Source organism: Morus notabilis, unplaced genomic scaffold, assembly GCF_000414095.1.
Source record: "Morus notabilis unplaced genomic scaffold, ASM41409v2 Scaffold997, whole genome shotgun sequence".
Taxonomy (NCBI): domain Eukaryota; kingdom Viridiplantae; phylum Streptophyta; class Magnoliopsida; order Rosales; family Moraceae; genus Morus; species Morus notabilis.
Genome location: NW_010362888.1, coordinates 156,379 through 178,440, shown reverse-complemented (window position 1 = coordinate 178,440; position 22,062 = coordinate 156,379). Strand labels below are relative to the sequence as shown.

At 34.9% G+C, this 22,062-nt stretch overlaps 2 protein-coding genes across 2 annotated transcripts; one reads left to right on the top strand and one right to left on the bottom strand.

Annotated features, from left to right (window-relative positions):
* The first annotated feature begins 3,070 nt into the window (after positions 1-3,070).
* On the top strand, positions 3,071-3,685 carry LOC112092512. Its single transcript, XM_024168910.1, has one exon. The coding sequence runs from the start codon at positions 3,071-3,073 to the stop codon at positions 3,683-3,685; it is 615 nt and encodes a 204-aa protein (XP_024024678.1).
* A 2,645-nt stretch (positions 3,686-6,330) lies between these two features.
* LOC21391079 (gibberellin 2-beta-dioxygenase 2) lies at positions 6,331-8,728 on the bottom strand. The gene is made up of 2 exons (XM_010103128.2): positions 7,863-8,728; positions 6,331-6,881 (listed from the first exon to the last, which is right to left on the bottom strand). The coding sequence occupies exons 1-2, from the start codon at positions 8,655-8,657 to the stop codon at positions 6,561-6,563; spliced, it is 1,116 nt and encodes a 371-aa protein (XP_010101430.1). The 5' UTR covers positions 8,658-8,728; the 3' UTR covers positions 6,331-6,560.
* Between the last annotated feature and the right edge of the window lie 13,334 nt (positions 8,729-22,062).

Below are 22,062 nucleotides of genomic sequence, written 5' to 3'. Positions count from 1 at the left end.
AAGTTTAGCCTTGATTCTTCCATTGAATTAGAATCTAATGTTAATCAACCATATGTTGACATTCCCGGAACCTCCACTAATAAAAGGAAAAAGTCTATGACATCTTTCGAACCGAGAAGAAGTCAACGTGAAAGAAAAGAAAAGGACTTAGCATCGGATTTTATTTCATCTCAAGCTTTAACATTTTTGGTTGAAGGAGATAGAAATGGTGTGCTTAATAAAATACCATTGTTGCTTAATATAGAAGAAGATCCAAAGACATTTAATGAAGCTATGTCTTCAGGGGATGCCTCCTTTTGGAAAGAGGCCGTGAATGATGAAATGGATTCGATTATCTCGAATCAAACTTGGATCTTGGTCAATCTTCTTCCGGGATCAAAACCAATAAGCAACAAATGGGTGTTTCGAAGAAAGTAAAATACCGATGGGTCTATACTAACATTCAAAGCTAGATTGGTAGCTAAGGGCTTTAAACAAAAGCGTGGTATAGACTATTTTGATACATATGCTCCGGTAGCTAGATTGACATCCATAAGAGTGCTATTTGCAATTGCATCAATATGCAATTTGCATGTGCATCAAATGGATGTTAAGACGGCTTTTCTAAATGGTGATCTTGATGAGGAAATTTATATGGAACAACCCGAAGGGTTTGTACTACTTGGAAATGAAAAGAAGGTCTGCAAGTTAGTTAAGTCACTTTATGGTTTAAAGCAAGCACCAAAACAATGGCATGAGAAATTTGATAATGTCATTTTATCTCATCGTTTTAAGCATAATAATGCGGATAAATGCATATACTCTAAATTTACAATTAGTTTTGGTGTGATTATATGCTTATATGTTGATGATTTGCTTATCTTTGGAACAAACATGCAAGGGGTAAATGATACCAAGAAATATCTAACTTCACAATTTAAGATGAAAGATCTTGGTGAGGTAGATACTATCTTAGGTGTAAGAGTGAGGAAGCATAGTGGAGGTTACTCGTTGTGTCAATCTCATTATATTGAGAATGTGCTTCTTAAATTCAATCATTTGAAGTTTAAAGAAGCAAATACCCCATATGATTCTAGTATTAAATTACTAGAGAATGCAAGCCAAGCGGTGGCACAACTTGAATATGCTAGTGTGATTGGTAGCTTAATGTATGCTATGCATTGTACAAGACCCGACATAGCATTTGCGGTATGCAAAATGTCTAGGTTCACGAGTAACCCGGGTATTGAACATTGGAATGCAATTGGAAGAGTACTTGGTTATCTTAAAAGAACCATTAATTTGGGTTTGTCATATAATGACTATCCGACCGTACTTGAAGGGTACTCGGATGCAAGTTGGATAACAAGTGTAAGTGATAATAAATCCACATCCGGATGGATTTTCACAATTGCAGGAGGAGCCGTCTCTTGGGCTTCTAAGAAACAAACGTGCATACTCACTCTACGATGGAGAGTGAGTTTATAGCACTTGCCGCTGCAGGCAAAGAAGCGGAATGGCTGAGAAATCTATTGTTTGATATTGAGTTGTGGCCATAACCGATGCCATATATTTCTTTGTACTGCGATAGTGAAGCTACTTTGTCTAGAGCTTATAACAAGTATAATGGAAAATCTAGACATATTAGCTTGAGACATGAATATGTGAAACAATTAATAACCGATGGTGTTATTAATATTGTTTATGTTAGGACAAACAAGAACCTAGCAGATCCTTTGACGAAAGGTCTTTCAAGAGACTTAGTCAAATAAACATCTAGTGGAATGGGACTGAAACCTTTCTTTGAAAGAGTCACCAATGATGGTAACCCAACTATGTAATAGTTGTACCGCTATTCCATAGTTAAATGGGTAAGAACAAATTATTGTTATGTGACCGGGTTAGTGCCGAACTTTAATTAGTCCCTTCCAAGATATCGGTGCAAAAATAGCTACGTGGTTGAGGTTGAGTTTATACTTTTAATGGAGTTCGAGTCTCATAATAGCTAGAGATATAATTCGAATCTTCACCTAAGTGAACATAAAGAATGGTGCCATTCCTAACAAGACCATGCTTTAGTCTTGTAAATGTTCATGAATCCAAAATAGAGCACAAGGCCGAAATAGTGCTAAATGATAGAAACAATTTTTAAGTCTGGGATAACACATATGTGATATATTTTCGGTATTTGCTTAAGAGACAAAGTTTAATGCAAAGCACACTTTTATCTTGTGAGTACTTTGAAGTATAGTCACTAAGTGAAGGTTAAAATCGAAAGATACCTTCATGTATGTATGTGTTTATCGTTGTTAATTATAGAGAAATATTACAATTTAGTGGGGGATTGTTAGAGAGATTGTAATATATCTCTCAATTACAATATCACAAAATTTTGGCCTAAAACACAAGAAGGAAGCACTGCAGCGCATGTTTAATGCGCTGCAGTGCCATTCGGAAAAATAGCGCGCTGCAGTGCGCACAAAACAGACCTCTCGGGTCTGTTTTGCGATGCCCGAGCGCTGCAGTGAGAATGTCATCCGCTGTAGCGCACATTGCTACCGAAAAAACGTGTTTTCATGTGTTTTAGTGATCTGAAAAGGTCTTGAATCATTGCATCCATTTGTGATATGTTTTCTCACATATCTGAGTACTTCTTAACAATAGATATAATTATTGTTATATGTGCATCAGCCTATAAAAGATAACCTTCAAATTGAAAAATGCATCTTTATGTAAATGGTTGTAACGTTTAAAGAGGATGTATGCATCCCTATCTTTAAATCAATGCTCCAGAAAATATATAGAATTATCATTGTTCTGAAACTCAATATTTTTACTGAATATTGTGTTCAAGGATTTGTTGTATCATAGGGGTAATTTACTATTAAAACTCATTAGTAAACTTTAAAAAGTGAGGACAAATAAAAGCATAAAAGAAAGTATTTCTATACGCCTCAAACTCTCTTCTTGATTTCTATATTCTTTTCATCCTTTCAATTCCGAAATTCTCCAACATGTTACGGATAATATTATTGTTGCCTTTGAAATTTTGCACACTCTGAGACAGAAGACAAGAGGAAGGAAAGGCTACATGGCTTTGAAACTTGACATGAGCAAGGCATGCTCCCTTTCACCTTATTTGTTTCTCCTGTGTGCAGAAGGGTTTTCGGCACTTCTCAAGCGAGCAGAGCAGGCATGTCTCTTTTCGGGTATTTCCTACGCGCATCAGGCTCCAAAGGCGAATCATTTACTATTTGCCGACGATAGTATTTTATTTGGCCAAGCGGATGAACAGAATTGTAATGCAATTAAGGTGATGCTGGAGACTTATGAGAAGGCTTCGGGGCAGGCTACCAATTTTCAGAAGTCAAGTATATACTTTAGCCCGAACTTGTCTGAAGAATGTAAGGGTAATATCTTGACCTCTCTTGGCCTCAGTAATAGTGATTCTCATGACATTTATTTAGGCCTCCCGGCTTTTGTGGGACGCAATAAACGGCGTTTATTTAACAATCTGAAAGAAAGAGTTTGGAAGAAATTGCAGTTGTGGAAAGGTAAGTTATTTTCTGTTGGAGGTAGAGAGATTCTAATCAAGGCTGTTGCTCAGGCTACTTCCACCTATGCTATGAGCGTCTTCAAGTTACCATCCACGCTTTACGAGGAACTCCAATCTCTTGTCTCTAGATTTTGTTGGGGAGGAAATTGAAATTCGGAGGATCGCAAAATTCATTGGTTACGGCGGGAGAAACTATGCCGGCCGAAACTGGATAGTGGGATGGGTTTCTGTGACATGTTAGCTTTTAATCGGGCACTTATAGCAAAGCATGGGCGGCGGATTTTGACAAATCCGACATCTCTCATGGCCAGCATTTTGAAAGCTAGTATTTTCATTCGTCATCCTTTCTTGAGGCGAGTATGGGCTATAACCCGTCTTACATTTGGAGAAGTATTTTATGGGGGAGGGATCTACTTAGGAAGGGTGTTCGATGGAGAGTCGGAGATGGGAGTGGATTGAAGGTATTTAGGGACCCTTGGTTGCCGAGACCCCACTTTTTTAAGTGGCCTCCCTCATTTCTAATGGAAGATGGGATTTGGAGAAAATTGAATATTTGTTTTGGGATATTGATAAGGACTTTATTCTTAGTATTCCAATTAGCTGGAGAGAGGGGAAGGATATTCCTATTTGGCATTACAATGACAAAGGCCTTCACACTGTGAAGTCGGGTTACAAGCTCGAAGTGGACTGTCAACGTGAGGAAGGTAGTTCTACTGGCAGTGGAGATCGTAGTTGGTGGAAAAGTTTTTGGGGTTGTTGTATTCCTAACAAGATCAAGATTCATATTTGGCGAGCGTTTAACGAAGCTCTTCCAGTGAGAGCCGCATTGGCGGGTCGCCTCATTGTTTCAAATGTGGTGCAAGCTACGAAGATGTTAGTCACTCTTTATGGTATTGTTCTATGGCCCAGGAAGTTTGGGAACTTAGTTCAACATGGCCGAAGCTTAAAGGTTTTAAGGGTGGACACTTTAGTGGCTTGTGTCGTTTCATAGCTCAGGGAGGTTCCAAGGAAGTTTTGGATGTATTCTGTATGCTTAGTTGGGGAATATGGCTCAATCGGAATAAGATGTTGTTTGAGAATTCTCATCGAACTGCTAAGGAAATAATTGATTATGCGGACCGGTTACTAGGAGAGTTCCAATCATGCAGGTGTTTGGATGGAAAGGTGGTACACCAACCGACTCGTCCCAAGCAGCCTTGGAAACCACCAATTATGATGTTGATGCAGCAGCGAGATGAAATGAGAGTTTTATTAGTGTTGGGCTTGTTATTCGTAATGAGGAGGGCGAGATGTTAATGGCTGCTTCTACACGAATTGAAGGAAGGTTTTCTCCACATGTTGCAGAGTGCTTGGCTATTCGAGAAGGGATCTCCTTTGCTCTGGAAAAGAGGTTTCCATAACTGGGTGCTTGAGTCAAACGCAAATAATGTTGTTCAGACGATTCAACTTCTACGTTCTAGAGCTCTAGAATCTACCATCATTGACCATATCAAATCTAATTCAGATTTAGTTTCTTGTGGTTCTGTTTGCTATGTATCCCACATGTTAACATCTTTTGTATTTTTTAATTTATCTGATAAGTTGTGATTAGATTGTAGTCCCAGATTTATCAGTTATTTTGTTCAAGCTCTATTGAATAAAGAGATGCTTTTCACTTCAAAAAAAATAAATAAAATAAGTACAAGAGCTACACGTCATCACTTTTGTATACAGAACCGATATCGTTTTCTATCAAAAGGTTTGTTGTACGTAAACTGAAGACATGTCGTTTATGCAATGCAACAGTCTGCTGTCGTACGATCAATCAGACTACATTTGCTTTATCCTTTAAGATTTTCTGTCATCTGAGGAAAAATTAGAGGTACTCGTGGATTAGGCCTTTGGATTAGCAAACCAATCTAAAATCGTTAGATTGAGAATTTTTCCAACCAAATCAAAAGTCCCCCAAAAACGCTAAAACATGCTGACGGTTACCGGAATGATGTGGTTTTAAAGGTCATTGTAGCTTCCATTAAATGTTGCCGTTATATTTGTGTTAATGAATTTAGCTTTTCTTGAAACGTGTCGTCTAAAAATGTATTTGTCATTTTTTGAACATCTTCTCGTTTTAACGTTATGTCGGCGTTGTCAATGGAATTTGTCGTTTTACTTATCCATTGCGGTTTATTAAAAATACTGTCGTATCCATACTTTTATCATTTATGTGTTGGCATCGTTTAGAAGAGATGTCGTATTTTTAGTCTTTATATGTTATTGTTGTCGCCCACATAATACGCTGTCGTTTCTCTTGAGTTGTTGCCGTCTGCCCCTTTTCAGTTTCAAGGGAAACACCGACTCATGATCCACCTGGCTTTAGAATTGTTTGTAAACTCTCGTGAATCGCTATGCCTATAATGTTGTTTGGCCAAAGTAAATATTATGAAAAAGGCTTCACTCTTTTATGTCACTCGTTGTATTTATTGGACTATTTTTTTTTTCTCTTTTAATAATAATATATTATGTTAGTAGAGTCAACGTGTTAAACTGTGAATATAAATATCGTTCAACATTATATGGATGATATAAATATTGGACCGTAGCCTAATTGTCGTTGAAAGTAAAGGGTTGATAAATTGAAAATATCATCTTAATTATAACATTAATCTCTCCAACCAAGATTCCATCCAATCTTTACAACGTGATACAAAAATAACTTCCACATATTCACTGAAAAAAAAAGGTGTATTAATGAAGGATCTAGAATGAACAAAAAAGATATTCATTCTCTTAACCTTTCAAAAGCAAAGCATCGACAATATAATGATAACAACCACTCCCTCTTCGTACGTACACAAATAATATAAAGCACAACTAAGTAACAATGTCCACCTCAATGCCACCAAATATGATCAAAATAAATAAATAAAAGAAACCACTAATAATCAATCTCCTGAAAGAGAAGGGGAAAAAAAGAGTATCAAACTAGCTGTAGGGCAAGCCAAGCAGCAGAATTACATATATATCCTCTTAGAAAAACAGCTAAAATTTACTTGATTCGGTACCTGTCAAGCGGATCTTTGATCGGAAAGCGCTCATGATAGACTCTCCAAGCATAATCCTCAAAAGAAAATGAGTTAAACAACCTCTTTTCTTCTTCTTCTTCACATTCTTCATCCTTATTATGGTTGTGGCCACAATTAGTATTATTAGTTTTAGTGCAGTCTTTGGGGAGAAGAGGAGAGACCGTACTGTCTAGAGGAAGAGTTATAAGCACAGTCATTGATATGCTGCGAGTGTTGTTCATGCCTTCTCCTGAACACGCAATTGGTCTTCCTCTCACTTTCTTCAACTTCCCATTGCTCCATACCTGTTATTACAAGTATTCAAACATGCCCATAGCACGGTAATATATGTTATTCCTATTTTTGTATGTAGCCAAATGTAATAATACATGATTTTTAAGAATCGTATTATATATATTATTAATTATCGCATACCAAACGCCCACGTTGAAGTCGGTTCTAGTATGCTATTGAAAGTTGAAACTCATCCTAATTTTTGTTCACCATTTTGTTTTTGAATGATTTAAGGTACATGAATAGGCAATGCTAAGCCACCCAACATTATATTATTAACTAAAACAGTATATTGTTACTAATTAAAACACAGATGAGTTTCAAGATTTCTTAAAAAAAATAAAAAAAGTCGGGTCATTTCAATGGGGACATGCATATGGATCTCACACTTCATCTTGAGGCAAAGATGTAATGTAACCATTAGGGGGTACATAAATGTTGCCCAACTCAACAAAGACAACAACTTAACAAGCTCTTTGCGTTGCGCAGAATGTGTAATCTTGAAATGGTTTTTGGGCCAGCTTATTAACAACTACTTTCAGCACACATAATCTTCACATATGGTTTCCAATAAACCCTACTAACGTCTAACCACATCTACTTATCTAAAACCAAAAAAAGGTAAGCATCATATCTTACTTATTATTTACATATTTTTTTTTTTTTTTAAAAAAAAAAAAAAAAAAAAAAAAGAATAAGCCCCACCAAGAAAAATTTTGAATGCGAGCCTATTTAAATACAATTTTAAATGTTTTAATGGGGAAAAGAATTATTGATCCTATATACACTGAATCCAAAGTGGAACAACTATATGCTATTTTTTAATTGAATTGGTCATAATGGTGACATAAACCTCGAAACTTACTCCAATAAAACAAAAAGATAAAGAAAAAAGAAAAAAAAAAAGAAAAGAGAAAAGAGAAGCTTGAAACTTTCTTTTTCTTCCTTCAAATTTTAAAAATAAAAACCAAAAGGTTGAAACTGAAACTTACTTGAGCAATGTCACCTATAGTAACCATGACCGAGTCTATCTGGGGCAAGACCGAGACCCAACCCGAATCCGCCATCAATGAATACTTTCTGCTCCGAATTTGATACTGCAACCCGACTACATACGGATAAAACCCACCCGAATTCATCGCCTTTTTGCCAGGCAAATCCTCGGATATCCACATGTAAGAGCACAACCTCTCTGGGTTATTCCCAAACGGGTTCTCAAATCCGACCGACCCGGAAAGCATCTCGACTATCCTCAACCCGACTCTCTCCAACTCCCGGGTCAACTCGCTGACCGAACTGACAGCCAACTCGGTCGACTCGGCGGAACACGCCGAGTCGAGACAGAGAAACTCGCCTTGCCCGTCTCCTTCCTCATCTTCCTCTGCTTCGTACCCCAAAGGCCAGTTCTTTGGGAAACACGATTCCTTCTGTTCTCTGGCAAGGTTCAGGATTGCGAGCGCTTCCGACTCGGCCGAGCTGGCGAGTTGGGGTGGGACTGAGTGGCCGGTGAATTGGAAGAAACCGAGTTGGGACGAGGACGAGAGGAGGTCGTCGAGAATAGTATCGCCAGAGAGGGAGATGGAGGGAGGACACTTGGCGGGAGGGGAGGCGAGGCGGCGGGAAGGGAGAGAGAGGGCGGGCGGGAGGCGGTGGAGGAGGCGGGAGAGGGCGTCGGCTGCGGCGGCGGAGGAGGTGGTGGAGAAGAGGTTGTTGTTGGGCTGTGTTGACGGCGTTGGCGGCGGCGCTGACGTGGCGCCGCTGTGGATGTTTTGAGCGGAGGAGGCCATGGTTATGATATGGTGTGTATGAAATGAAAGTGGAGATCTTCTCAAAGGAAATGACTACTCGAGGGGTGAGGGAATATGTTGTTTTGATTGTGGAAGTTGGTGAACGTAAAGTATTGTTGTCATTAAGGGAAAAAATTTTAAAATTAAAAAAATATTATAGAAAATAGAGGATTTTATAATAGGGTATAGAAATATATTTTCATTTTCTTACGGTCAGATTGTTATTAAATTTGTCTGATTTTAATTATTTTTATCTTCGTGTAATTTTAATTAGGTCTTTAACAATATGTACAAACGATAGAAATACTTTCTAATAAATAACTTATTACTTAAACTCATTATTATTATTATTATTATTGATTTATTAATATTATTTTATGGCTTTATTTATTACAGATAGTGTTTAGGTGGTGGTGGATTTGTTTGTATGTGTGGGCACACACGTGTGGGAAGGAGATGAAAATATGGGTGTAAAGTTGTAAACTTGTGATTGTCAATTGTAATATATGTGATGTGAGGAGGAGATATAGGAGGATGATTAATTCCTTGCATGAAAGTTGAAAATGCGTTTGGCCCCATAAAAAGAATGTCTTATGTATGTCACCCTTGGAAATGAGGTGTGTGGGTCATGGCTTACCTAAACAAATGTAGTTATATCTTCTTCCCTTTGACATGCTTAATAAATAAAGGGAAAATTAATAAAATACTAACTCTAATAATATTAGGTGGAAATTGTTATATGAAGCAAGGAAAAAGGGAATAATAATAAAAAAAAGGACAACGAGTGTAACTTTTCTTTCTTGCAAGTTGCTTAGGACAGTTCAAGTTAAAGATTTGAGCTACAAGCCTACAAGCAAAAAAAGTTGAGAGATTTGAGCTTTTACGTACGATGCACTTGTTGGAATGTTGGTACTTTACAAACTAAATTACATGCAATAATTGATATCTCTCCCCCTTCTTTTTTTTTTTTTTTTTTTTTACCTCAGAAAAAAAAAATAGAAAAAAAAAACGAAAGTATCCTATATTGTTTTTCAAACTATGTATAATAGCTTTGCCAGCTTAAGTCCATTAATACATCAAAAAAAAAAAAACAAGAAGCAAGCCAACTAAGCTTATATATAGTACTATGACCGGGATCCAACAGTGTTATTTTTCTTTTCTATTAATAGTAGTATTTTTTAAAAAAAATGCTTGGGCACCAACGGTGTTATAAACACCACTATTAATAGAAAATTGGCTTTAAAATCTCATTTTACGAGATCCACTTTCAACTAATTGGGTGATATTCAGTCCTATTGAAAAGAAAACTCTTATAATAAGCACAAGTACTAAGCATTTTCAATGCTAGCTGATCTGCATTACATGAAGCATATTATAATATATATATATATATATATATCCATATAATCAATTGGTCCTGCATGTAGTGAAGAATGTTATATTATTCAGTTTGTGAGCCCAAAATATTCGTGACTCTTTGCAGGTATAATGGCAGTCCGCTGCCTTGTTGTGAGGAAAGTTGTGCGTCTCTGGTGGTAGCATGTTGCACGGGTGCAGTATTTTCTGCTGCATGCTTTATTTATTTATTATTAATTTTGGAAAGAAAGCTTTATTTATTATTAAGCATACGAATTATTAATTATTTTAGTATTATAGTCACGCAATTGTTTTTGTTAATATGATTCTCAATGTATACTTTTCAGTATATTATTGCCTTACATTCAAATAATATCATTGCACAGATTTCAACTTTTGCTTTCTAAAACAAATAAAGTGAATTATGCGAAATGGCTTGTAGTTAGTAAAGAATTACTGGCAAAACTAAAGATTTGGAATCTAGAAAAAAGTTGATAGAATAGTACACAAATTTCTTAAACCAATATTAAAGCACCCCCTAATTAGGATCCGTCATAGAAGTTGGCATAAAGATTTCTAATTCTTTGTTACTTTTTTTTTTTTTTTTTTGCACTAGAAATTGACAACTTAGGCAGCTCATGACATATATCTATATATATATATATATATATAATATGTCCGATTCGCATAGGCAATATGAGTGCTTATGCTATTATCTTCTTTTGATATGTAGTTTAACATGTTTTGCTTTATGTATGCCCTAAAGACGTTATTATCATCCGCGGTTTACCAGGTGTTGGGGAAAAGAAACAAGAGTTTTAGAAAAAGAAGGAAAAAGTTACTCAAGCCTACAAAGGAAACGCCCAAAACGTGCCATGTTCACAAGCAATATTTGCAAAATAATTTATAAGGAAAACTAGTCATTATCATATCATATACGTACTAAATTGAACCTTATCAAGAAAATATCTGGATAAATAAGTTGGGCTGCTAGTTTGAACCAACCAACTCGATTAGCGGGACATATATAGACCAAGTTCAAAGTGCACAAAGATGACGATTCTAATTTTATAATGTGTGTGTGTGTAAACAATTTAAAAGTACACCACGAGGCAATATATAGTTATAATTATATTGAATAAGTGATGTTAAGAGACGGATTTCTCCATTAAAAACATGTAACGAAGAAAATTCTTCTAGTGTGTGTGCGTGTGTAGATCACAATTTTTTTTTTTTTATTTACTGATACACAGATTTAATAATCTAATCAACTAAATTTTGGACTAATAAAATGAAAGAATAAACTCATTGGGTAGCCGTTTATTATGATTATAATCACTATAATTTGTTACTTTCGATTTCATATATGTATATATAGAGCTTTTTCCGGTCCTTTTGAAGGGACTTTCCCTCCTGACGTAACATATAGAAATGAAAAACATATCATATGGTCTTTATTGAACGTAACACTAACGTTGAAAATGTAAAACACAAAGATATTAAATTATTTCTGACTTTTATTATATTTTTCTAACATTTTTATTATGTTAAATAGCCAAATTAAAATGTAGCAATAGTATCAAATATTTAAATTTCTTGATATTATGTCTTTTTAGTGTTTGTTTTACGTTAAATAGCTATCATGTTATGTTAAATAAATTATAATGTTACGTTTCTCACAGTATAGGAGGGTTGCTCCTTTTAGAGGGATCGAAGACAAAGCTTATAAAGCCTATATATATATATATATATATATTTTTTTTTTTTTTATTGCGCTTGTGATTTTGTTGCCTAAAAAGCATATCGTCAAAGCGTCACTTTAGGTCTGTGGTTATGGAGAAAAAGGTTTAGGCTCGCAGCATCTTAATTAAGGTTTGATTTCCCTTCGATTTTTTCGCTTAAGAATAAAAAAAGTTCATTTTTATTTTTATTATTGCTTTCGTTCTAGAATTTCAATGCATCAGAACTCAAAGTTATAAGCTTGATCTCCTTTACTGAAGTCTGCAACATCATGCCATATAAGGTTCCATTCGCTTAAAAAAAAAAAAAAAAAAAGGGTTTTTGACACAATTGTCTTCTGAACTTGTCGTGATTTAGTATATTACCATCTAAATTTTTAATTTTGGTAAGTTGTTGAACTTATAAATTTATTGCAATGTGGTTTAACTAAATTTCTTCTAAATTTTTATTAAATTTAAGGGATTAAAAGTTGAGATATTGAAAGATAAGGGCCCGTTTAGTTCGCTGATTCGAGTTGAGATGTGATTTTATGTGAGTGTTTTTTACTGTAGCAAAAAAGTTAGATGTGATTGTTTCTGAGAGTTTTTTACTGTAGCAAAACTCGAATCAGCGAAATGAACGGGGTATATTACATTTGAATTGAAATGTTAAAATTTTTGGTTGAACGTGTTTTTTTGACACTAATTTAACACAATCATCGTCAAAATAAGGCATATTGTAACAAATTTACAAGTTGAGGGGCACCTTATCAAAATTAAAACTTTAGGGCCAATTTGCTAAACCACCACAAGTTTAAAAGGCAAATGTGCTAAAAACCCAAAAATAAAAGCTTCTAGTTTTAGGCTTTAATTTATTATATCTTTTTTATGCTTAAGTTTTTCCATTTAATTCTAAACATACAAGTTGCAAGTTCAAAGTTTCATGCCATGAAATAAAAAATTTGATTTTTGTGTGTATATTGCAAGTTGCAAAGTCAAGTTATTGTTGTTATTAAATGTTGACTGCCCAACATTGATTTTGTAGATAATTGATTGCAAAATAGTCGGACCTCCACCTGATCCGGTTAGGATAAAAGTGGTGTCACTGTTATTTAAAGCAAAAGGGATAAAAAGAAGTCTATTATATAATAATCAAAAAGCAAATGTTTAATGCAAAAGAAAGAAGCAACTATATTGATTCCTTGTAAGCTGACTACCACATTCGTGATGCTCAGTGTTGAAATTTAAAACTCTGGGCAACTATAGAAATACCCCACAAATAGGGAAAGCAAAAAGGAAAATCTCTAACAAACTTATAAAATAAAGCTTAGATTAGGATGCAAAAACTATGGTCGTGTTTGAAATTGATTCTGTTTTTATTTTTTACATTTTTCGATAAACAAAAAATGAAAACATTTTTAAAACGACGTTTTATACAATAAAGACAAAAAACAAAAATGAAAACGATTTTTTAGTTTAGTGTAAAATGAGAGAGAAATGAAAAATGACTTTCAGTCGTTTTTCATTTTTTATTTTCATTTTCTCATCTCTCGAGCAAAGAGAGAGAGAGAGAGAAACATTAATGAGTTTTTTTATACTGAAAATAATCTTTTGATAAAACTACTAAATGCATTTTTAAAAATAATTTATGTATGAGATTGAAAACGTTTTCGTTTTTATTTTCATACAAAAAATAAAATCATTTTAAAACGAGTTCTAAATGCGCCATTTGAGTCAAACCCTATTTATAATATACCAAAGACGAGCAACAACTCATTCTTAACCAAAGTGCTATTTTTTAACCAACTACAAAATAAACTAATATTTTTATAAATCTCCACCTTTGCGAGTTTGTTGTGTTAGATTTTGGACGTGCATATATACATATAAAATAATAATTATATATTATATTCTATCATATTAAGTTAAGCCCATTTAAAGTGATCAAATAAGGTTTTAGCTAATTTGAGCTTTAATGCATCTAATAAGTGTGAGCCTAATATGTGTAGATACAAAATTGTTATTTCTTATTTTATGATGGGTCAAATTAGAAATAATGTAAAGTTGACTTCTATATAAATGGTTGTGGTCCCCAAATTAGATGTATGAAACTTTTCTGACATCCCATCATTAGAAAAGTGAGAATTTCTTCTCAAGGCATTCATACTGAATAATTTTGAAGATCAAAGACCAAAAGATTGATCAAGAACTACAAGATTCATGAAACAATCTATTCCTATGGAGTCAGGTACGTTTCCGCTTAAGTCTATTCTTCTTGATGATTTGACATGGTGGATCTTGGTGTGATTAAGGATTTCATCAATAAATAATTTATTTCTATCAAGTGGTATCAGAGCAGTCATCATGTTGAATTATTGAGAAATATTTTTTCCACTTCCGTTGATATATGAATTACAACCACATAAATTTTGGTTAAATCTTTTGTGCATTTGAAATTTTGGGCAACAATAGATTAAATATATAAAGTCAATTCATATGTTTTTGGGAAAATATGTATACGAATTTGGTTTATGATTTCATTGAAATCATGAGACTGTATATGAAAATACATTATATATACATATTTTTTCTGAAATTAGAGTTATCTGTTTTTTTTTTTTATGGATTCGGTTTACATGGACGCAAAAAAAAAAAAAAAAAAAGAATACTATGGACTCAAGCCGGCGGCTGTGTCTGCGCCACTAGCGTTAAGAAAACACCAGCGTGGCCTTCTGGTCGCACCAGCGACGAAAAGTTGCGGCCTACAACCGCAACAGTTGGAGCAAGTAGCCTAATGGCCGCCATTATTTTTCTAGTGGTCACAACAGTTGGTCGCGACCCCTTAGAGAAACATTCTATGGGCCGAAGCCCAGAGATGCAGGGAAAAGAAGATGGGCCCAATTGGGCCCATAAAAAAAAAGGGGGGGGGGGGGGGGCTGCGGGCTTAGCCTTTAGCAACCAAAAAGAAAAAGAAACAGGGGGTATGCGGGCCGGATTCAGGATTCGGGTTGGGTTGACCCGACCCGTCCGGCTATGACCAAAGTTGACCGTTAACCACGACCGTTGACCGTTGACTTTTTTTGTTTTTTGAAAATTTAAATTCAAATTTTGGTATAACTTTTCTTTTTTGGATGTCTTATGTTTTAATATGAATTGATTGAAACAACATGCTACCAAAGTAACCTCTCTTGTATAAATCAATTTATTTTATAACATCAAGATGGTTATGCGTATGTAATTCATGCGGATATTGATCGGCCCAAAGGAAGGTCATTATTTGGCCGAATTACATGCACACTTGTGGTAATAAATATGTGACAATTATTAGGAATTCTATGTGAACAATAAGTCGGTCCAAAGAAAGGCTTGTTGTTTGACAGGTTTTTATTGTCAGTATTTGATTACTACACCAAGAGTACTACTTACAAGTTAATATTATTGTCCAAAGACTAAATGTTAATGTTGTGCTAGGTATCTTGTGATGGGTCTTACCATTATTTGAATTGTTAAAAGTTTGATATGATATTTATGTGAACGTTATGTTTTGTTATATTTTCAGTTAATACATCTGCTTCTGCTATATTTGCCAATGTCAATTCTATTCCCATGTTCAATGGAACAAACTTTAAGGAATGGAAAGAGAACGTTATGATCATTCTTGGCTACATGGATCTAGACCTTGCGCTAAGGATTGAACAACCCACTGCTCTTACGGACCAAAGTTCCAATGAGGAAAAATGAGACTTTGAGAAGTGGGAACGTTCAAATCGTATGAGTCTTATGATCATGAAGCGTGGAATTCCAAAAACTTTCAGGGGTGCTGTGTCCGAGAAGGTAACTATTGCCAAGGAGTTCCTTGAGGAACTTCAAAAGTGTTTTGCTACAAATGATAAGGCTGAAACAAGTACGATTTTGTCGAACTTGATTTCATTGAAGTATAAAGGAAAAGAAAATATAAAGGAGTACATCATGGAAAAGTCTCATCTTGCTTCGAAACTAAAGGCACTAAAGTTAGAGCTATCTGAGGATTTGCTCGTGCATTTAGTTTTGATTTCTCTTCCTGTACAATTCAGTCAGTTTAAGGTCAGTTACAACTGCCAAAAGGACAAATGGACTCTTAATGAGCTCATTTCTCATTGTGTCTAAGAAGAAGAAAGACTGCAGCAAGAAAAGACAAAAAGTGCTCACTTGGCTAGTACCTCTAAGGACAATAACAAGAAAAGGAAGAAGGACAAAGAAGCTGCGGGAGGTCCAACCCAAAAGAAACAGCAAAAGAAACAAGATGAGGAATTTTGTTGTTACTTTTGCAAGAAACCTAGACACATGAAGAAGGATTGTACCAAATATCACGCTTGGCGTGCAAAGAAAGGTACGCTTCTCACTTTAATTTGTTCTGAGGTTAATTTAGCTTCAGTACCAAGACACACTTGGTGGATAGATTTTGGCGCTACTACTCACATAAGTGTGTCAATCCAGGGTTGCCTAAGTTGTCGAAAGCCAAATGATGCTGAAAGATTCATCTATGTGGGCAATGGAAAATCAGTGGAAGTTGAGGCTATAGGGACATTTAGGTTATTATTAAAGACTGGATATTATTTGGATTTAAAAGAGACATATGTTGTACCATCTTTTATACGGAATTTGATTTCTATTTCTGTTTTGGACAAATTTGGTTACTTTTGTTCATTTAGAAATAATCAGTTTAGTCTTTCTTTGAATTCAAATATTGTTGGTACCGGTTCTTTATCTTTTTATGATAACCTTTATTTACTTGATAATATTGCCTCTTATAATGAAACCTTGCATTTGAGTTCACGTGGTACAAAACACAAATTAACAAATGAGAATTCTGCTTCACTCTTGCACAAACGTTTATGTCACATATCTAAACAAAGAATTGAAAGACTTATGTCAGATGGAATTCTTGATCCTCTTGATTTGTCAGACTTTTAAGTTTATGTTGAGTGAATTAAGGGGAAACAGACAAACATAAGAAGATTTTGTGCCAATAGATCTTCAGATGTCTTAGAACTAATACATACGGATATTTGTGGGCCATTCTCTATGGCTTTATGGAATGGTCAACAATATTTTATTACGTTCATAGACGATTACTCACGTTATGGCTACCTTTATCTCATTCATGAGAAGTCCCAATCACTGGACGTGTTTAAGGTTTTCAAAACTAAAGTTGAGAATCAGCTTGGCAAAAGGATTAAAACTGTCAGATCTGACCGTAGTGTTGAATATTATGGTAAATATGATGGATCAGGTGAACAACGTCCAGGGCCATTTGCCAAATTCCTAGAGGAGTGTGGTATCATCCCAGAGTACACCATGCCAGGAAGTCCTACTATGAATGGTGTTGCTGAGAAACGAAATAGAACATTAAGGGATATGGTGAGGAGTATGGTTAGTCATACTACCTTACCAGATTCACTCTGGGGTGAGGCACTAAATACTGCAGCTTACATTCTTAACAGAGTTCCAACTAAGGCAGCGGCTAAAACTCCTTATGAATTATGGATGGGCAAGAAGCCCAGTATAAAGCATTTGTACATTTGGGGTTGTCCAACTGAAGAAAGGCCTTATAGGCCAAATGAAAAGAAAATGGACTCAATAACAGTCAGCAGTTATTTTGTTGGGTACTCTGAACGATCTCGGGGGTATAAGTTTTATGATCCCACATCTAGATCCTTCTTTGAGACGAGAAATGCCTAGTTCTTTGAGGATATTGTGTTTGGGGGGAGAGATAAGGTTATAGATTTTGTCTTTTGAGAGGAATCTGTTTCTCTTCCTACGATTGCTATTGACAATGATCAGGCTCTTATTCCTGATGTTGTTCAAGAAGCAATACTAGAACCACAAGACAATGTTGAAAATCTCCCCGATCAAGGCCAATAGGTTATTCCTGAATAACAAACTCAACAACCTCAAAAACAATTGCCATTAAGGAGATCCACTAGAGAAAAGAGAAGTGTGATTTCTGATGATTACATCATATTTCTCCAAGAACATAAGAATGACATTGGATTGGTGGAAGATGATCCAATCAACTTTCATCAAGTCATGCAAAGTACTAATTCTCAAAAGTGGATTGATGCCATGAATAAAGAGATTAAGTCCATGAAAGACAACGACGTTTGGGAACTCGTCTCATTGCCTGAAGGTGCGAAACCCATTGGTTGCAAATGGATATTTAAGACCAAGCGGGATTCAAAAGGTGATGTTGAGAGATATAAGGCTCGTCTTGTTGCAAAGTGCTTTACTCAAAAGGAAGGCATTGATTATAAAGAAACTTTCTCTCCGGTTTCATCGAAAGACTCTTTTAGGACAATAATGGCATTAGTGGCACATTTTGACCTTGAGTTGCATCAGATGGATGTAATGACTGCGTTTCTCAATGGTGACATTGATGAGACGATTTACATAGTGCAACCAGAAAACTTTGTGTTGGGTGACGCAAAGAATATGGTTTGCAAATTAAAGAAATCCATCTATGGGCTTGCAAGCTTCCTGTCAATGGTATTACAAATTTCATCAAGTTGTCATCTCGTTTGGTTTTGAGATGAATGCGGTTGATGATTGTATATACCACAAGTTCAGTGGGAGTAAACACATTTTTTTGGTTTTATATGTCGATGACATACTGCTTGTCAGCAACGATATAGGTTTGTTGCACGAAACCAAGAGATTTCTATCAAAGAGATTTGAGATGAAAGATCTTGAGGACGCATCTTTTGTATTAGGAATTCAAATACACCGAGATCGCTCTCGGGGTATTCTTGGATTATCACAAAAGACCTATATTGAGAACGTACTTAAGAGATTTGGCATGCAAGATTGCAAACGAGGAGACACCCATGTTGCTAAGGGAGACAAGTTCAGTCTCGATCAATGCTCCAAGAATGATTTTGAAACTAAGGAAATGCAGAAGATTCCATATGCTTCAGTAGTGGAAAGTCTAATGTATGCTCAAGTTTGTACGCGTCCGGATATTGCGTACATTGTTGGGATGTTAGGCATATATTTAAGCAATTCGGGAATGGATCATTGGAAAGCAACCAAACGAGTAATGCGGTATCTTCAGAGAACAAAACATTACATGCTCACAAACAGGAGGTCAGATAAGTTAGAGATCATTGGGTATTCAGATTCTGACTTTGTTGGATGCCAAGACAGTCGTAGATCCACTTCAGGCTATATCTATTTGCTTGCTGGAGGAGCTATCTCCTGGAAGAGTGCAAAGCAGACATTCATAGCTTCTTCCACCATGGCAGCTGAGTTTATAGCATGTTATGAGGCATCCAACCATGGAATATGGCTGCGAAATTTTGTCACAGGGCTGCGAATTGTGGATGGAATTGAAAGACCACTTAAGTTATTTTGTGACAATAAGTCAATAGTCTTATATTCCAACAACAACAGGAGCTCGACGAAGTCAAAGCATATAGACATCAAGTTCCTAGTTGTTAAGGAAAGTGTTCAGAGTGGTCAGTTGTCTATAGAGCATATTGGCACAAACTCCATGGTTGTGGATCCACTTACTAAAGGGCTACCACCCAAGGTCTTTCATGAGCACACTGCTCATATGGATCTTGTATCATTTGACGATATGCTGAATTAGTGGGAGTCTGTATTCATATGCTTTGTAGTTATAGACACATCTTTGTTTATGGTTATATTATCTGCAGAAATAAAGTATTTAGTTTATTTTCACTCTGATTTAGTTTTGTTTTGATCTCATAAAGAATAAAGTTGGACCAGTCAGAAATAGGCATGTTTAGATCACATTACATGTAATTTCCATGCTACACATCCATACTTGATCTAAGTCGTTTGGTTATGTTGATATATGTGACCATGGATGGGTCTAGTTACGATACATGTAACAAAGATCGCCTTAATCCTATGTTAACATAATTAATGGATGAGATTGTTCAGAGGTGCTTTTGGATATGATAACACATATTTTGAGCTCATAAAGGTTATATTTTAATATACAATTATAAAGTCATATATATATATATATGTAGTCCAAGTGGGAGATTGTTAGATTTTGAACGTGCATATATACATATATAATAATAATTGTATATTATATGCTATCATATTAAGTTAAGCCCATTTAAAGTGATCAAATAAGGTTTTAGGTAATTTAGTCTTTAATGCATCTAATAAGTGTGAGCCTAATATATGTAGAGACCAAATCGTTATTTCTTATTTTATGATGGGTCAAATTAGAAATAATGTAAAGTTAACTTCTATATAAATGGTTGTGGTCCCCAAATTAGATGTATGAAACTTTTCTGACATCCCATCATTAGAAAAGTGAGAATTCCTTCTCAAGACATTCATACTGAATAATTTAGAAGATCAAAGACCAAAAGATTGATTAAGAACTACAAGATTCATGAAATAATCTGTTCCTATGGACTCAGGTACATTTCTGCTTAAGTCTATTTTTTTTAATGATTTGACATGATGAATCTTGATGTGATTAAGAATTTCATCAATAAAGAATTTATTTCTATCATGTTGGTCCCACTTTTCCCGATCTACATATCCTCAAGCTCGCAGAATATTGACAGAGTCCAAACAGTGTTTGAATGGTCGCTGTCACCACCTTAGTCGCATATTCACAAGATTTTTGCCATCGTAATCTTTGAAGTAATATCTTCCCTTCTTCAAAATTTTATGCACAAAATGATACCTCGTGTTGATATGTTTCGTCCGTGCATATTCTGGACCAAAAAACCCGCTCCGCGCGAGCTTACTTTTGCGATTTTATTTTTGCTCTAGCTAAGACCTTCCAGCTTCCGTTTGGCATAAAACAATGATGGTTAAAGACCATAATGAGACCTTAATGGTGATCAATGGAGGCAAAACCGAATCAAGCTTTCATGGCTTTGGTTTTCCATCATCAAAAGCTGAATTACTAGCCAGAATGTGGCCAGATTCACCATGGGAAATCAAAAAAACGTTTTGGCTGGTTTTATCTATGTCACCAGCATAGTCACAATCAACAAATCCAACCATATTCTAGCCAAGTTGTTTTACCCCACTCAAAAATTAAACCAACATCAAGAGTATTTAAAAGATACCGTAAAGTCATTTTATTGTTTGCCAGTGTCCTTTACCAAGATCATGCATGTGAGTTCACACTTGTTTGCCAGTGTACCAGCTCACACTTCAACTGCTTGTGAGTTCTGCACATTTTGTTCATAATCTTTTGATTCTTGAACATTTTAGTCCTTTCACATTTATGATTGATTTATGAAATTTCATAATAAATCATTACGTCCTAAACACATAATAACTCAAATTTCTACAAAAATAATTACATTGAATACTAAATGTCTCTTCACTATCTTACAGACCATTAAAAATTAGTTGATTGTGCACTTAATGTTATTAATTTTGTAAAAAATTCAATTATTATGTGTTTGGATGATGTGATTATTTTTGAAAAATTTTAGAAACCATTTGCTAATTTTAGTGTGCAAGGACCAAAGTGGTAAAAAAATTAAAAGTTCAAGTAATGTGTAAAAATTAAAAATTTAGGGACTAAAATGACACATTGCACATAATTCAAGGATAGGTATGGATAGTTACCCTTAAATTAAAGGAAGAAAAACCACCATGTCGTTTGATCAAAACACACACACACACATATATCCTTTTTTATATTAATAAAGGCAAAAATTAGGATGGATGGTCATTTTCTCGCACCCAACCCAAAATATGGTTGGAAATTTCAAAACTTTAAGGACTAATTGTTTTAAATCCATTTATCTCCTACATTTTGATTTCGTCTTTCCTTCCTAGTGTGTGTGTTTGTATATGGGTGTAATTTTAATAGTTATTTCAATAATTATTCATTGGATGTGTCTTATTATATTAACCATGTGTCATTGATCTGATGATTATGATTAATTGAGTAATTAACAAATATATATATATATATAACGATAAGTGAGATTAGATTTTTATCACATCACATCATTAAATTTTTATATTTAATGAATAACTACTGATACAACTTAACTATTAAAAACTCGTCTATATATATTTGCATGTTCAAGTAATAATTGTCGCATATAATTTGTAGTTCTCCATTAGTTGAAAATAAATAAAAAAATCAATTTTGATTTTAATATTTTTAGGAAGGTCCCTAATTTTATATTTTCTCTCCTAAAATTAACTATATAAACAGATAAATTTAAGAGTAAATTTATAATACTTGATAAATTTATTAGAATGGAGTTGAACTTGAGATATAGTAAATTTTTAAAGATTTTAGAATAGAAAAAATTACCTAGCAATGATTT

Coding starts and splice junctions, on each gene's coding strand:
- LOC112092512 (XM_024168910.1), top strand. CDS start 3,071: ATGGCTTTGAAACTTGACATGAGCAAGGCATGCTCCCTTTCACCTTAT.
- LOC21391079 (XM_010103128.2), bottom strand. CDS start 8,657: ATGGCCTCCTCCGCTCAAAACATCCACAGCGGCGCCACGTCAGCGCCG. Junction 6,882..7,862: donor CTATAGGTGACATTGCTCAA/GTAAGTTTCAGT, acceptor TTGTAATAACAG/GTATGGAGCAATGGGAAGTT.